General features: G+C 34.4%; 1 protein-coding gene across 6 annotated transcripts in view; it reads left to right on the top strand.

Moving 5' to 3' along the window:
• PSPC1 (paraspeckle component 1) overlaps nucleotides 1–18,495 on the top strand; it is a 63,746-nt gene that overhangs the window by 12,632 nt on the left and 32,619 nt on the right. For 3 of the 6 annotated variants that reach the window (XR_013923624.1, XM_080364069.1, XM_080364070.1), the window contains 2 exons: nucleotides 338–446; nucleotides 18,025–18,082. Coding sequence is in view for 2 of the 6 variants with exons in the window: in XM_080364069.1 (XP_080220195.1) it covers nucleotides 338–446; nucleotides 18,025–18,082 (167 nt within the window). In the remaining 4 variants the exon portion in view is untranslated. The remainder of the gene's footprint in view (nucleotides 1–337; nucleotides 447–18,024; nucleotides 18,083–18,495) is intronic. The other 3 variants (XR_013923622.1, XR_013923623.1, XR_013923625.1) reach the window with 1 other exon arrangement.

An 18,495-nucleotide genomic window follows, 5' to 3' on the forward strand; every position in this document is an offset into this window, starting at 1 on the left:
AAAAGAACAAAGCACAAACATTTCACAGAGTTAAAAATGTGTCTTTCAGCAGTATTGAAATGTTTTAATCCATAATGACTTTTTAACCTGCTCACCAAATGTATCCAGAAGAACAGGTATAGAATGCCACTGGTATTGTAATTACCTGTATTCCAGTTAAAAAAATAAATCAATAATATTCAGACCCATCAGTTGGAGCAGATTAGCACATTACCTTATAGAAAAAATGGAATAATGACTAATTTTGTTTACATGCTCAATCTTATCTCCTGAGACTGAGTATAAGCCTGAACAGGTCAAGAGTCTAAGTTAACATAGTTTTTGAAAAATATTCTAGACATGAAGAAGAGCATCGACGTCGTGAGGAAGAGATGCTACGCCAGAGGGAACAGGAGGAATTACGGCGACAGCAGGAGGGAGGATTTAAGCCAAATTTCATGGACAATGTAAGTAAAATTCTGTGACTACAAGTTGAAAGTGTAAAATACTTTTAAAAAAAATTGTAATATTTTTACATACTATCTATTGAGCTGCCTTCTTCTTGTTTATTGTTCTTCCTTCAGTATTCTATTGTTTTAATGAATGGAGTGGTACAAATTTAATAGTGTAGTTGTTCTCTTGTTCAGTGGTATCGCTTGTTTTTCCTACAAGCTCGTGGAGGGACATTTCACTTAAGTGAAGGTGTTCAGATAATGATTTGCCTTTTTTATTCAGGAAATGAATTTTTCCAAATTTCCTAGCTAGAGTATCATGAGAATAAATGATGTTTCCACGAGGAAGTGCCCTACTTTGACCAAAGGTTTAAATTTTAAACCAGTTTAGGCTGTTAAACCTTTTTGAATTGCTTGTTTTGGCTTATGCTTAACTTATTAAGAATTATATACTTCAGAAACAAAATGGGCAGTGTTAACTTCCTATGGAGCCTAAAACCACTCTCCCTTTTGACCCTAGTTTAAAACTAGTATGGTAAAAACCTCAAAATCTTTACTAAAGGAGACCAAAAGATGATAAAGTTGGGGGAAAAAAATGTCCTCTGCTATAATGTCTACATTGTTTATATTAGTAATTCAGGTGTGTTCTGCCTGTGAAGACTCATCCTGCAGGACTAGCAAAATGGTGGTATCAGAGAAGTCAACTTCTAAATTTTTGTTATGATCTATTATGGTATGATTATTTTTTTATTTCTACCAACCAAAGCAGTTAACTGAATGCAATCCATATTGTGAGTGCTTTAGTTTCATGTGAGAAGGATGGCTTTTACTGTTACGACTATTCTTAGTGAGGAAGCAATGAATAAGCAATTCACACAATGCTCTTTTATGTTGTTATAACAACTGTAGTCTTCATGGGGAAATTTTGCTCCCCATTACAGGTACAACTTAGTACATAAATGAAACATAAAACTGCTGCTTTCTCAGCTACTTTCTGATTTTGTGTTTTGGGGAAGAAATAGCCATTTTACATTTGATATCAAAACATTTCTGTAGGGTTGAAAAGGATATATTATGTATGTTCTGAGACATCCTAACAAAAGTTAGAAAAGAAAACATTTCCTGTTCTCAGCAGGACATCTTTTCATATCCTCTGCCCGTTAGTGTTTTTAGTAAAGATGGGGAGGAAGCACAATTGCTCCTTTGATGTTGTTAACAGCTATCAGTTGATATTGTCGATTGTGTTTTGAGAAACTTGCAGCAGAACACAATAATTTATTTCCATATGTGCTCACACTCTAAAAGAAAATTACTTTTGGCCTGTGTTTTCTTTGGGATGATGAAGATCAAGGATTCAAAACTCATAATGACCTTTAGTTTGTTCCCACATATTATTAAATGTACTTTGTGAAATAGTGTATAACAATTATCTGATGTAGTTTAGAAATAGCACTTACTGATTGTGACTTCTGTAGCGCCAAATAAGAAATTTCACCTTAATGTCTTCACATAGCATCTTTTGGGGTGGCCTGACTTTTTGACCTTATAAGCTACCTGTGAAAATCCTCCTGTGGCTGATCTGTGAGACCCTTGCTACTCACTGCAGGAAGGGAAGCTGGGGAGCCACCCCACAGCGTGGGGATGGCAGTAGCTCCCTCAGATTCTGTTGCTGTTAGGAGATTGTGGCCTATATGTTGCAGCTTTGGGTGCTGGGAAAAACTAGATAATGTTGGTCACAGCAGCCTCTACCAGTTTTCTTCTTGCAGCTGTCTTGAGATGAATTTACGGAGCCTCTGTGCTTGAAATGCTTGCCACAGTTTAGCCATTCTCGTGCTTATTTGCATCTTTAAACGCTGAGCTCTGTGTGGATAGAAACTGCTCATGTTGGTGTGCTGGACGTGACAAAAAGTGTAGTGTGAGAAGAGGAATGGTTCAAATGTAAAGCACTTCAATCACTATGCATCATTTTTGTGATTTTTATAAGATGAAATTTTTTTGTGGGGAAGGTAAAGATGGAAGAATGCTTTGAAAGAGTGTAACTTTACCACTAGATTGCATTAGTGGGATTGTGTGTTCATCTGGAACTAATCAATAGACTGCAAGAATATGTAGATGTAGCTGTGCAGTGACAATCCTACCAAATGTGTTAAAAGTTACATAAAGGAATATATTGTACAGGTGGTGTTTTTTAATGTCATGTCAAGTCAAAGTGGCATATAGAGTAATTTAAAAAAAAGTGTTTTCTTTAGTCTTCAGACTAGTCTTCAGTGTTCTGGTCATTTGTTGACTTAGGTTTTGCTTCTACTGTCCTTTGAACTTTAAAAGAGGAAGAATTGAAACAAAATTGGAAGTGATGTATTTACTTTCTTTAGCAACTATTTCCAATAAGGAGAGCTATATAACTCTAAGCATGGCCTATCATTTTATAGCTGTTTATTATAATATGTCTTTTGATAACTGTACTTATATAAATGGGAATTTGAAAAAGCCTTTGCATTTTGCAACAGAGAAGAATTGTAAACCATTTCTGGAGATTACAATATGATACATCAAATCTTTTTTCAATGTAGTAGAATTTCTTATACAGCTAGGTTTTTTAAAATTCATTTTGGTAGTACTTCTTTACTGTGAACAGACTCCATCTGGTAATTGCTTCTATTCTGAGATTACCATTGTATAAACACTGAAGAAGTTATCCTCTGTTTTAAGAGTTTAAAACTTGCCTCTTGGTGAAAATTGCATTTTGTGATACTGGTGTATCAGATCTTGATCAACTCTTTTGGTATAGTCCCTTTAACATATTTAAGTTTTCTGCCAACCATGTATTTAGAAGGAAAATAATAATTGTTTCTAATCCTTGTTTTTGTTTCTCAAAAGCTTTGAAAAGTAAGCTTCCTTCACTTATATCCTATCCCTTTTTACTGTTCAGTATAAAAGGACATAAATGGTAAGTGCAATGACAGTCAGAATTGGATTCTGTCATACAGGGCTGCAGTATTAGGCTTTCCTCTATAAAGTTTCTTTCTATAGCTTTTCTTTATCTTCTTAAACTTTGTTTTTTTGTTTTTTCAAAGTTGGAAAACATCTGGTAATCAAGTTTAAAGCAGTTACCAGTTACTCGGTTCAGTTACAGATTATATAAATATTTTCCGTGTGAGGATCTCTGTTCATGAAGCGTTCTTGTTCGTGGTGATGTTGTACGTTAAAAATATGTTTGCCTTGATTGTTAGTCTAATGGGCAGCCTAGTGATGCCTAACCAGTTTTATTAATCTAGTTGTGTGATCACTAGTAGATAAGTTATCCATAAACACTTTTGTATTGGTTAGGGTTTTTCCTTTGCTTTCTAAAAATTGATTAGTTAAAATCTGCTGTTAGAGCTTGATATGTATGCATTCTAATTTCATGATAACTTAATCATAAACCTTGTTTTCCTCTAATATTTTGCTGATTTGTATTTTGCATACATATATCTTGCTAAAAGCGGAGCTTGCTGGTGGTGATTGGAAGCAATACTTTATTTTTCAGCAGCACAAATATTTTCTAAAAAAAATACAGTACTTCTAAGTGCTAGTAGTACATTAATTATTCAAACTGTGCAAAGATTACTATCCTATTGTGAATGACTTATGTAGATATACATTGTTAAATCTTAATCAGAGCCTTTTAACCAAATAATTCCAGTTACAGGAACTACTTTTATTCATGTCACCAACTTTGAAAAGAGTGATGTATATTTAGTGTATTAAAATAGTTTTCATACATATACAAAAGAGACCAAAATATGTAGGAGTTGTAGTCTTAGTTTTATGGTTCACAAATTTATAGTAACACTGCAAAATAGTGTCTGGTTGGTATTGTACTTAACAATAGCTGTGACACTGGCCTATGGCTTACAGCTCTTCTTACTGATGGTTTAAAGAGGGAGTTGAAACTTTTGGGAATACTCATCTTCTTCCCTCCAAGGAAACTCACCTTTTTTGAACTGTAACTTGCACGTGTAAGGAACTGTTTCTTGTGAATTTATCGTTTTTGACTTCTGAATGCTTACTGTTCTTTCATGTAAAACTTTGTTTATTAATTACTTTTTTTTAATCTCTCAGTCTTTTTAAGAATTATTTCTAGGTTTTGTTTAGCTTTGCTTTAGTTTTTCTTACACAGAAGCACTGCTGCTGAAGTATGTTGTGTAAGTATCAGCATAAAGTGGCAGCTGCTAAAGCAGTGGAGATTGCCTCAACAGCAGAGATTGTAGTGGACTTGGATCAAAGCTCTAAGACAGATGAGAGTGAGGAGTAAAAGAGCATGTCCCAAAACAACAACAAAGATCATAGCTTCAGGAATACCAGAAACTTGATTGGAAAAAAAACCTCTGCATATTAAGTCTTTGTTCTAAGAGCTTTATCCTTCTTTGGCGTGGTTTATAAATGTATCTTCCCATTTCTTTGATATTTTGAGCCTACTGAGATATAGCTTATTCCCTCACTTCTACATTTGCTTGCAAATTTAGTGGACATTTTTGAAACAAGACTATCAGATTTCCTTGGACTTCTGTAATTGAGGAATAGTTTTTTTTCTACTTACTGACTCTTAAGTGAATAGAACTGCATTTTTTTTCTGTCTCCTGATTCCATTATGCTCAGAAGCCTCAGTTATGTAAGAAGGTTGAATTTTCATTGAATGCAGGATCGTTTCCTAACTTATTCAAAACTAAACTAAGTTAAAGCAGATTTCTAATAATAAAAATTTCCAAGGATCTTTTCAAATTTGATCTGTTTTCCACTAACACTACATTTTGGTTATTTTATCTTGACAGTGTAGTGTACTTAATGAAGCTGATGGGGGTGCAGTTTTGTGAGGTTGTATGAGTATAGTTTATTTCTTAGCAAAACACTATAAAGCTAGGCTGCTTTATAAAAGCTCTCTTCTAGAGTTTGATTGGTAGAGATTTATTACCTCTATATTGCAGTCCAGCATACATGCTCATGGAAGAAGTAAATAGTTTGTGTTTGACACCTTAAAAGCCTTTTGAGTTAAAATTAGCTTGGATGGTTAAATGTAGAACTAAAAAAACAAAACAACACAAAAAACAAAGCCAAACAAACAATAAAACCACCCAACCAAACACAACCTGACAAAACATTCCTGCTTTCTTGGCAGTGTTTTTGCTTCAGTGATGAAGCTTCTTCCTATGCATAAAGCAGCATAGGCTGCAGAAAGCAGTTTATAAATATGCAGTTTGTGGTTTTGTGGGTGGTCTTAGTTTTGGCAATAGCACTAAATTTTTTTTTTTATTTTTGCAGGATTGCAGTGATATGCATTAGTAAACAGATGCTTCAATCTTGAGTTTCTTCTATTTATCAAAAAGCGTTTTAGATACTAAATCTGGTGCTTCAGGCAAGAATAATAGTTCCATAACAGGGCTTAAAATATTAACATGGTATTATTTTCAGAAAGTAAATAAATTTTTTTCAGCCTATAATTATACTTCCAGATATCAAAAACTATTTTAACTGTCATATCTGTGTTTAGTGTGAAAAGACACTGCATAAAAATCACAGCAGAACTTCAACTATCTTTTTGTGGCATATTATATGTTTGTATGTATAAACCAAACCTATTTATAGAATAAGATACTTTTGGTTTTAAGTATTTATTTCACAGCCATTTTAGGATGCTTTATAATTGACTTTTTAGATCATGTTTTTATGTGTATTAAGGATGCTACTAAGGTAGTTTTTCAGTCATGAAGCAAATAATCATTATGATGTTACATTTAATGTATAACTTTATATGTCAGTGTGTGTGAACTATGAATATTTAGGGTAATGTGATAAATTTTTGTGTTAGATATTTAGGAGACTAAAATATTTTACCCTCTTGCCATTATCTTCCAAAGTTTGTACAAAATGCTGTAGAATGTACTAATAATTACTTCATGTGAACTTGCAAAGGGAACAAGTGACCATTCATAAGTAATTTTTGTCCCTTAATGTGCTGTCAGAAGTGCATAAATCTCCAGTACAAATTTAGGTGTTGCAGTACTACTTGTAAGCATTCCCAGGTTTGTTCTCTTCTATACTAATCTATAAGGAATTTTATTGTCTGTGCTTTTTAGATTGTCTGTTTTCCTTTATAACTCAATTTTCTTTCAGTAAGACTAATGGATCAAGAAACTAAAAGAACGCTTTTCAAAAGATACTTCATATGCAATAGCAAAATGACATCAGTCTTTGTCAGTCTTCATGTTTTATGAGGCCTCAGCTTTAGCAAATGCCTTTTTTGTTCCATTAATGGAAAGAGTTCAAGTGCATCTCATATACTTACATATAGAATGCTCCATTTGCATACTTAGCTTCTCTCATTTTATGCACTTTACAGATAAAATGAAAAAAAATTATTAAAGAGCAGATTTATAAACTCTGTATTTCATATTTTTAATATAATTTCTGAAAATAATTACTGCTCACAAACAAGATCTGTTTAAGTTCCTCAAATACTGAGTTCTTCTATTTTCAATCTTGTAAAAGTAAAAACAAGTAAAAATGAGGCTTTTATAAAGAATTTAGAAAAATCTTATGTTAAGTAATTGTTTGATAAATGCCCTACATATTTTGAAGAAGCTAAAGTTAATGTTTGCCTTAACTTTCGTTTTTTCTTCCTCAGCTACTGGAGTTAAGTTTGACTTGGAGTTTGTACACATATTTACCCAGACTAAGAAGAAATTAACTTTCCATTTCAGTTATCTACTTGGTATTTATTTTGGACTGATCCTCCTGTCCAAATTCTGAGATCTTAACTTGGTGGCATTGAGACTTCCAGCCAAAATAAGTTCCTCTGGAAAGTTTGTCTTTATTCAAAGGATCTGTGTTTAAAGAAAGAAGAAAATATCCAAAATATCCAAAAAGCAATAGATAAGTCTATAGAAATAGTATTTTTGATGTGAGGGAACCTGTTAGTGGATCTGTTACTTAGTCTGAGGAAAGCTTACATAAGATCTGGTTTCTCTGTCAAGGGGCAGTGCCTCCTGAGTAGTTGTTGTTTTTTTTTAACAAGAGCAGCAAGCCTCTGACCTTTTGTTTAGCCTCTAACACTCTGCTTCAGTAGCTCTCACAGAGTGGAAGATTTTAATAGTGGTAATGCAGTTAACTGAGGCATAGAAATTAACTTGTCTTTGTGAGGTTACCTGTCTTTTGATACCAAGCTAAATGCTAATTTTTAATAAAAATATATAATGTTTTTTCTCATTATTATTTCATAAGCCTTCTTTCTGTAGTATAGGCATCAAGTAGGTTTATCTCATTACCGGAGCTAGTGCTTGTTTTGAGTTATTAACTCTTCCATGAGGAATGCAGAATTTAAGCCTGATACTTCTGTCTTCCATTAAGGCTTTCTTTAGATTCCACTTCAATTTTCCAGAAATTAGGTGGTTTTGTTAGATGAATTAGCATTTTTAATAAGCTGCCTGCTGGAAAACAACCTGTGGGTATTGGTCAGCAGCCAGCTGAATGCGAGCCAGCAGTGTGCCCAGGTGGCCAGGAAGGCCAACAGCATCCTGGCCTGTATGAGGAATAGTGTGGCCAGCAGGACCAGGGCAGTGATTGCCCCCTGTACTCAGCAGTGGTGAGGCTGCACCTCGAATCTTGTGTTCAGTTTTGGGCCCCTCAGCACAGGAAAGACATTGAGGTGCTGGAGAGAGTTCAGAGAAGGGCAACAAAGCTGGTGAGAGGTCTGGAGCACAAGTCTGATGAGGAGCGGCTGAGGGAACTGGGGCTGTTCAGCCTGGAGAAAAGGAGGCTGAGGGGAGACCTTACTGCTTTCGACAGCTACTTGGAAGGAGGTTGTAGCATGGAGGGTGTTGGTCTCTTCTCCCAAGTAACAAGTGATAGGACAAGAGGAAATGGCCTCACGTCACACCAGGGGAGGTTTGGATTGGATATTAGGAAAAATATCTTCACCATAAAGGTTATGAAGCACTGGAACAGGCTGCCCAGGGAAGCAGTGGAGTCACCATCCCTGGAGGTGTTTAGAAGAGCTCTAGATGCGGCACTTAAGGACAAGGTTTAATGGTGAACTTGATAGTGCTAGGTTAATGGTTGGGCTTGATCTTAAAGGTCTTTTCCAACCTAAATGATTCTGTGATCTGAAAAAGACAACATGATGCCAAATTAGTTTTTTCAGGCTTTGTTTCTCTTTTATATATGGTGCTGTTTTTTATAATTCTTTTAAAATTTGATAGAGTCCTTGTGTTTGTTCCTCCTGCACTTTCTGAACTATTAAACATTTCTTTGTCTATAGGGGAACTTGAATGCTCTTTAGGTAAGAGCTACCTATTTTTGTTTATCCCTATTTATCCTTATTCATTGTGATTCCCATCGTGTCCCTGCCGTGATTCTGACCTTTGGGTCCCTAGTACATAAATAGTAGTTTTTGTTAGATATCATTTGATGAAAGCAAACACTATCTTAAGAGTTAATGTGTGGGGACTTGGGCCAGGGGATATAACTAGAAAACAATTTTTATTAATCTGTTCTGATTTGTTTGGATGACCAGTTTCTCAAACTTTTTATTAAAATCCTAGAAATGCCTGGTACAATGTATATTGTTTTCCTGAGAACTCTGTGTATTCAAATGGTAAGCATCTTTCTTCATTAAGTCTACCTCATCTTGCTTCTGTTTCATGGTATGTGACATCCAGGTTGTATAAAATACTAACTGGAAAACTGTGAAGAGCAGGAAAACTGTGGAGCCTGGTTTCATGGCAGAAGTTTCACTGATGCTTCTTTGTTCATGTTTTATATGTTTAAGCACTGCATGTGTGGACACGCCAGAACTTTGTTGAAGAAATCTTAAATATTGAACTATTCTGACTGTAAGCAACATTCATAATGTATAAAAGAATATATTTGTTAGAAGTTTCTCCTACAGGACCTCATTTTAGCGATGAAAATTTGCCTCGATCTTAGTTTGAAACTTTGGTTTTCATATTTGACTTGTGTATTGTAGTCGCTTGGTAGCTCAGATCAGTTATGGGATAGGAACTACAGTTGGTGGGGTCTTTTTTTACAGTTTAATCAGCATATTATCTACTTGGTGAGGAAAGCTTGCTAATGCAAATGTCTGGAAAAGAGCCATATTTAGTGTACTGTAGCTACAACTAGTGCTGCTTTTAAAGTGTTTTTAAGTTGATTTTGCTATGTTATATTTGACGTTCCAAGTCAGAGGTAGTTAAATTTTTACATAAACACTAAATGATGTTATTCTTGGCTAGTTAGATTTTTTTCCTAAGTAAACATGGATGATTTTCACTGCATCTCATCGTTAGTATTGCAGCTGGGGAAAATTGTTGTTTTGAATCAGTGAAGTGTTCACTCTGTTTGAGTATTTGTGTAGGTTTGTTTCCTGTGCAAGGAAAACTTAAACATTTGTGAAATATAAAATGCAGCACTGTTTTATAGTACCCAGTTTTCAGTTAAATATTTTAATGTGTTTCTGCATGATGGTACAGTTAGCCCAGACTTCCTTGCCAGTTAAACAGCCCTTCAGCTCCACACCCACCAGGATGAATTGTGGAGTGCATCTTAAATTATTTGCAACTTGTTCTGTGAATGTAGGGTATCCTCCATGCTTCCGTAGATGTCTGTTTTGATATTTACCTGCTCTCATGCTGTTTCTACAGCTAAAATAAACCCAGAACAATTCTAAGTTGCAGCATAAAATTCTCTAATATGCCTCTGAAGATGTGAATATGTTGTGAATGTAATGTGATTATCTTACATGTACCAATTGTGAACTTGGAGATACAAAGATAATACTTTCAGAAAGTAGTTTTGCAGGTAAGTAGACAGTTGAGTGCCTTGAATTGATTACAAATGAAAAAATATTTGTGTGCTTTTCAGCTATTGATTAGTATTTTAAATTGATGTTTTTAACTTCATTATTGCCATTCAAAAAATGAAGCTAATAGAAATCTGATAAGTTATTTATATATTGGTTCCATGGATTTAAAGTGGCTCTTGAGCCTGGCAGAACTGAATTAGTTGACAGAATGTTGTGATGATGAAGTTGCTATTAAAAGAGTTTATATACAGGTATCCTCTTTTTTTAAAAGAATTTCCAGATCTGTTGAGTGATTCACTTCTCACCTTTGTCTTGTAAAAAAAATGGTTTCTGAATTTTACCTTAAAATATTTGAGAAGCAGAATTTTATTTTCTTTGTGATTGTTAGTTGTTTGATCAAGGAGAAATTTTGACAGAATACTTCTCTTTCTGTTTGCTCTCAAATGGTCAACAGTGTTTGGGGAAAAAAAAAAAGTTCTGTCTCTGCAGTTATACTCTCAGAGAGTGTTTAATTTGTCATAGCCATAGACACTGAAGGAACATGATAGGGTTTTCCTTTGCCTGAACAGATGAGGTAAAGATTGAATAGAGGCATGGAATTAAAACATTTGGATTTTATTCCTGGCTACAGTTTATCTGTAAATTGTTTCGAGCCAGAATTTGCCATCTGTAAACAGTGACATATTGGCTGGTGAAGATTTTCCACAGGTTGTGAGAAAATGTGGAACTATAGTTAACTTGCCTTTTTAGTCAGTTTTATGCTGTTGATGTTAAATATACAGTATTTACTGTATTAGAACAAATGGAAGTGGGAGAGATGGGAGCACTATAATCAACAGAGTAGGCTCTACTGTAGATCTTGTTTTAATTTAGACTCTTTTTTTGTCAACAAGTTTAGATTGTCATTTGAATTTTCGACCTGTAATATAGCATTATGAAAAAATGAGTTTTGTATCAAACCCGCAGTAGCTTATGTGATAAAAGGTCTTAAAAGGCACATATGCTTTTAAATGAAAATATATTTATTCTTCCTTTTATTCAAGTTGTTGTGACTTCTGGATATTTTCTGTAAGATTGCAATTCTCAAGCCTAGCATCTAAGATCACTAGATAAAGACATTCAGAAAAATCTATATGCCATCTCTAGTACTAATGGTCAGTTTTTAGTATTGAAGATGGCTAAATATCTCTACATTGCTGAATTTTCAGTTGTCTCCATGATAAGGTGTCTATTAATGAATGTCTTTCAAAAAAAAACCAAACCATTACCATTTCTGGCTCAGACAGTAAGTATTCTTTTTGTTCACTTGTTATGAGATGAAAACCAGTAATGATTTTTTTTTTATACTCTTTTCACATAGTTTTGAATTTTGTTTGTCTTTTCCAGTTCATTTGACTTACTGTTTACAGCAGTGGTTATTTTCTGCAGCTCATGACATAGGAGTGAGAAAATGTCTCAGTTTTATAACAGTTGCAAGTATTTTGGACTGTTCTCCTAATCTAGTTTGCATTCTACCTCAAACTTAAATTTTGAAAAACAAAACAAAACCCCAAACCCCACAATTTTTGTCAGTATCTCAACATTTTACTGACAGTGACGCATTATTGCAGACCGATTACACTCTTAGCCATTTTCAGTTGACTTTTTTTTGAAACAACTTCAACCAGCTCTTAACCTGTCTTCTTGCATCAGTATTTTTTTACAAGATATTTTAGTTTTCCCTTTGTAAATTTTGAAGTAGTACCTGAAACACATTTTCAGGCTGGAATAATTTCCTGCTATGCCATATGGACGTTTATGAATAGCAGGAGTGTTTCGGAATCTTTTGTGTTTAGAAAAATAACTGTACTTTCATTGGTGTTTTGGTCCACATTTTATAGAAAGAAATTATTTTTAATCCGTTTTTAGTTTTTGATTGTGTAAGTATATACTCACATTTTGCAGTATGTTACATGTTTTCTGTCTAAGAGAAATAACTAGAAAATTTTCAATTAAAAACAAAACAAAAAACCCAAGACAAAAAGGAACATTTGAAATGTAAGTAAAAACTGGTAGATAGGATAATGGTTCTTCTGCATTTCAAAGCAAAGACCAACATGTGGACTGCTGCCTTTTATAAGCAGCAGTCATATCTAGAAGGTATGAAATACAATTTTTCTTGGCCAGGGTGCAAGAACTGCAGGTATACTAATGTACTTTTCTGTCTTTTGACAAAGATTTTGAGGAAAATTTAAAATCTCACAAGTCATGTTGAAACAAGTCTGAAGAAAGATGACTTGCAGCAATATCTTCTGAGATAATAGTAATGTAACGATTGCTCATTCTTGAATGTTTTCAATGGTTGTAATCAGATTGCATTAATAAGACTGTGCAATCTTCATTAGTGAAAGTCTTTTGAGTGCTAGTGCGTACAATGACATTTACACTACAGTGTTTAGTAAAAATGTGTTGCAGTCTCCTTGATGCTCTTAAATTTGAGGGGCCTCCTAGTGGGCTGGCTTCTTTTAGAGTAGCATAGGGACTGTCCCTTCCGTATTAAATAATATTTTCTTTCAGAGGATTATTAAATGTTGCTGATTAGTGAGGTGTCCCCTAAATGTCTTTGTATTGTGAGTAATATTAGTGCAATTAAACTACTTTCTTTGACAAAATTCTCAGTGTAGACCTGACTTAAAAACATCATCTGAGGATTGATGTATTGCAAGGGAGTCAGCTTTTCTTCACATTGGGTTTTGCTTCCAGCTGTAGAAGAATGACTTAAAAGCATACTGGGAGGATCACCATTGTTTCACACCGTACTCTCCCCAATAAACCCCAACAATTTGTGTGTTTTGGAAAGTAGAAGCTAGTTTTACCTAAACAAAGGAAGATCTTAAACTGTCTTCAATCTTATAAATGAATGATGGGTATTAAAGATGAATTGGAGAGAATATGTAACTTTCCTTTTGAAGACAGTTTCTTCTAAATCTGTAAGACAGAAGTATCGAGTATATGTGTGTTCTCTCACACACAAAACTGCAATCCATTTCTGTCCCAGTGTTAATGTGTGTTAGGTGATGCATTGAAAGGCTTTTCAATACTTAGTTAATGAAATTGTACAATGTAGTACTATCCTACCCAATTCTTTATTAATCCTATGTAAAATATACTAGTATATTAAGGCTTATGTTTTTAATATGCTTTGGTGTAATATAAATTTAGTATTATTTTTTATTACAATGCATCTGTCATTTTAAAAAAATTATTTGAGGTAAAATACTTTTTTGGTATTTTTAGAGAATAACTTCATCTTAGCGAAGTAAGTATTTTTGGCTCGTTTTAACTGCATTTTTGTTTTTTCTGTGGGGTTAAGGTGCTGAGGGCTGCTTTCCCAAAGATGTAGAAGGGAAATGAGGGAAGACCACACAGAAGTTGAATTTCTTTCTTTGTTCCCAAAACAAGAAGCACAGAAAAAAGATGTAGTGCATGGAAGTTTTTCCCAGATACGTTCCTATACTTTTTCTGTTAATTAGTTTTAAAATAAATTACTGATACTAGTTCCAGTTTAGGCTTACCGGGTAAGTGTTCTTTTATGCTGTATCGCAGCATTATTTTGTTCACCATTCCTTAGCTGAAAGGTGAGTTAATAGTCCTGGGTTAGTTGGGAAGTGCATCTCCTGGCCACAAACACTTGAAGAAAAGTGGATGATCTCTCGTGTTAATATTTCTGTTGATCTCTAGCTTTTTGCTTTTCTAAAATATGCCATGCCATATTGATTCCATACAATTTTTTTTTTTTACAGTTTTGTTACTGTAATATTGCTAATTTGGATACAAGGTTTTTAATTTTCTTTGGGCTGCTGCAATTGCAAGACCTATTTCTGGGGGGAAAAGTAGAGATTAGTTTGTCAGTTAAAAAAACCCAGTTTTTTAACTACTTGTGTTTTTATTTTCAATATGAGAAGATAATTGCTTCTGATACATTCTTCAGTATTGATTCTTGAGTATCTTTTCAAGACAGTTCTATGGTTTTATAGAGTGAATTTAAAAATATACTAATATATTTTTTAAAAATGGAAGAATCATCTTGGCAGTACTCTGTTTACTTAGACTGCTGATGGTGATGTAAGAACGTTGCACATGATACACCTCAAATGCTCAAGAAATCTTGTTTCTAGTACTTGTAAAAAGGGGAAAATCCCTACTACGTGAAATGTACAGGATATATGCAATTTGAAAACTGGGTGCATTCAGTGTTTTTGTGTAGATCTGCTTTTTGCAGTTGACATTAAAATGAGTTGGGATTGTGAGGAAATTTCATTTTCAATGCTTGTATCTGATGTAATTGGCAAGTATAAAGCTATAGTTGCCATTTTAGCAGTTTTTGTAAAGGCAAATTACTCAGATGAATCGAATCTTCTAGAGGTTTGTTCGCATTAGTTTTGAAGTATTTTACAAGAGCCCTGCAACAGGAATTATTTGGAAAACTTTTGTGTAAAGAATTATCATTTTGCAATAGGATGTTATTGTTTGCTTCCATCTGTTTTTTCTTTTTCTTTTTTCAAAATCAATCTTCCCAAAGTTAAATTGCGCTTTACTACACATTCTTACTTATGGCTTTCTTTTCCCCCTGTAATTACGTATCATCCATTTTAATTGTTCTCTTCCAGTTTAAGTTGTTTTGCCAGGTACTGGATGACTTCAGAGATTCTTAATGACCTCCCTACATATTTCTCTAGTAAAAGTTCAGCCTCCTCTCTTGCTGCTCAATTTTAACTCCCTTTTCTGGGAGGCTGCAGGGAAGGGGCTGAAGCAGGCTGCTACTCAACAGAAGAATAGGCAGTCGCATAGCGAGGAAAAGCAGCTCTGAGAAGATAATGCTGTCATTGTTATGTTCTGCAAAGAGCTTGAGTATCCAAGAATGAAGCTCTCAGATGGGCTGGAATATCAGCCAGCACTGGTTTGGCTACTCAGCTGCCTGTTGGTATTCCTTTCTGTGTTGTAATTTAGGCAAAACCTGTGGAATAGTTGACCTAACTTCATATGCAATAACTTTTTTATGCTCCCATAGTACTAGGACATGATTTGTGTGGGATAGCGCTGAATTTTTGTTATCATCCAGACTCCTGCAAATAGAGGTTTTGGCAAATTATCTAAGTACATGTCTTTATAGTTAATATGTCATGTGTTACACTAATGATACACGTTGTCAGTTAACATTTTAAATTGAGTATTTTCTCTGATAGAGGCTTTATCTTAAATTTGGTGATTCCATGTTAACTGTACAGAAGCATTTCCCCATGCTGAACGTTCAAAAGAACGTAAGTTGTCAATGTGCAACGGTAAGAATAATATTTTTGTAGGCACGTTCACAGATTAACAGGCAACAGAGATCATAAGGCATATTTATGGGTCTTCAGTCTATAGCTGAAATGTTTTTTTAGATTGTAAGAACTAAACACTAAAGTTAAAGCTACAAAATGGCAAATAATTACTTAATGGTTTTTATTACAAAGGGTAGACTAGACTTAAAAATCGCAGGTTCTACCCCTCTCTTTTGTTGTCTTTATTGTTAACTGAAGACTGCTAGCATTTCAAACTGAGAAAAAACAGTGGTTTATTGCTAGGAGGAAGTGTAGTGTGCTTTTTTTAAACAAAGTATATGTTATAGCTTGCCAATGCTTCTTTCATTTGTAGAGAAAATGAGTCAAGTTCTAGTAACTAGTACAGCTTTATAGCTCTGTACTTAACATCCTTATCCAGCTGGTATTGTACTTGGCCCTGCCTTATATGGCATGTTTCACATTAAAAATAAAACCACCAACCTGAGATGCATTGAGTAAGTTATGTGCAGTAATTCAAAATGTGGTACTTGCTGCTGCAGGTAAAGAATATCTCATAGCTGTTTGTGGCATGTGCTGTTTTCACCCACGCACATATGCACGCATGCATGCATGTACAGTCTGAGTGATGTAAACTGACAGCCATGGTGGTGTTCTGCCATGTGGGGCTAGGGTCCTTCTGCTTCTTCGTGTCAGGGCTGAGCTGTAAAAGCAGACTAATATCAACAAGGTTGTATGCTGATTTTGTGACTTACTCATTGGTATCAGTTTGTGGGTATGATTGATCCTAATAGGGCTGCTGATTTTACTTAAAACTTTGGTTGACAGAACTATGAAAGGTCTGACAAAGTACTTCTGTTATAAAGGTTTTACGTGAGTTCGAGGATCAGAAGAAGAGATCCTTCCTGATGCTCATCAGTGGCCTTTCAGAGCTGGAACTTAAAACCTGCCTGTGTCTTTTAGTTACAAGGCCAGCCTTTTCCTCTGCACTAAGCCATATTCACTTGAAAATAGTGTATAATCTTCTTAAGTATATTTTCTAGGTTAATAGGAGTTACTAGAAACAGAGTTATCGACCTGAGAGCCTTTTGTCATGTATCTTACGACAACTTCCCATACCAGGATATTTTTGCAAAACTATTGACTCTGTTCTGTCAAATGTTGGTGTCTGCTGCTTTAAGTGTATGAAGATAGAAGACTTGCGTTTGGCATCCCAAACATGATTGAACAAACAGGAGGTTTGCGAAACGATGAAAACAGTATGAATGTAATTTGATTTGATTAATATTTCAGTTTAAAGGCTGCTCTTAGCAAGACTGTTTCGGTTGCTTAGTATATGGAATTGATTTCAGAGTGCATCTGAATTTATACTCTTATATCACAAGTGGATTGATTTTCAGAATCTAGTAGATTTTTTTGCGTCAAGTGGAATGATTTTCAGAATCTAGTAGATTTTTTGGCATATACTTAGCTCAAGAATGGAATATACATGAACGTTCTTGCAGAAAATTAATGAGACAAATTTTTTTGTTTATGTTTTATTAGTTTTCATTTTGAACTATAAATTTGTTTCTATTTTATCCATTTGATGTAAACAGTAATAACTAAAATCCCTTGGAATTATCTGTGATAGGCGTACTTTTTTTTCCCCGTAAATGATGATTTTTGCTGCTCTTGGTACTGTCATTTGAGTGTTATTTCACAGCAGGCCGTGGTTCATGATCAGTAATGTCAGAACTCTTGCTGTTGGATGACTGAGCATCAGTTGAATCTGGATCAGTTTGGTGTGTTTGTCTATTTACTGTAAATGCATATATAATTTGATACAATATTTCTATGCTGTTTTCAAAATGATGGTAACTGAACTGATGTAGTAGTAGTGTGATATAATCTATAAAAAAGTGAACCACCACTAACTTAAGTCAAAACCATTTGAACAAAGGTGAACTGGCAGATTGAGTTTATGTACCGTAATGTAACTTACCACAACTTGGTTTCCAGTCAACATAAACGTTTTTGAGTTGTGAAGCCAGATTGACTGTATTATTGAACCACGGCCTTTAGGCAATACTGTAATAAGACCTCTTTATTTACAGTTAAAATGTAAATATACTTCTTATTAATGAAAAACACTGTGAGAAGATGGAATCATTTGTAGTTGATCACATGACTGGGAGTTTTAGACTGCTGCATCTGATGAATGAAATTTGTGATATTTAACCTTTAGCATTATGCAAGATAATACAGCATTGCTATATTCAACTTATTCCATTTTATTTTATAAGAACAGGGGACTATAGTTAACTTCATGCCTTGTACATTTTTGTAATCAATTGAAACTTTTGAAACTTAAACATCTTTATTTTCATGGAGTAAATGGGAATGTTTTAAGTTCTAAGAATGATAGGTTGACCATGAAAACTATGTTTGCTTTCAGAGAGAACAGGAAATGAGGATGGGTGATATGGGTCCTCGTGGAGCAATAAACATGGGAGGTAGGGATCTGAAGGAAAAGGCTTCTGTAATGTAAAATTTCTTTTTCTTTGGGACTGTACATGTTACTCAAGCACTATTAATTAGTGACAACTACTGGTAAAAAGGAGCAAACAGTATTAGGAAGTTTAAAAAAGCTCACATATTTTGCTTCCAAACAGCTGTTTTTTTTCCCCAAGGTGTATCTTTATTTTATTGTTTTAACTGCCTGTGGGAGAAAAATATGATGTGCAAGTTAAGAGAAACAAAAGGCAGGGAAAGGTGATGCTCTAGAAATCATCTGATACAAAAGAGGAATTTTCTGTTCATAAAGTATTTGGTGTTCTTTTGGAGGGACTACCAATTCAGAGAAGTTGGGTCTGTAATTGCATGCAGTAAAATGATATAGAGCTTGAAATTGATAAGTTCTTGTTGA

The sequence above is a fragment of the Nesoenas mayeri genome (genome assembly GCF_963082525.1).
Source record: "Nesoenas mayeri genome assembly, chromosome: 1".
In the NCBI taxonomy this organism is placed as follows: Eukaryota; Metazoa; Chordata; class Aves; order Columbiformes; family Columbidae; genus Nesoenas; species Nesoenas mayeri.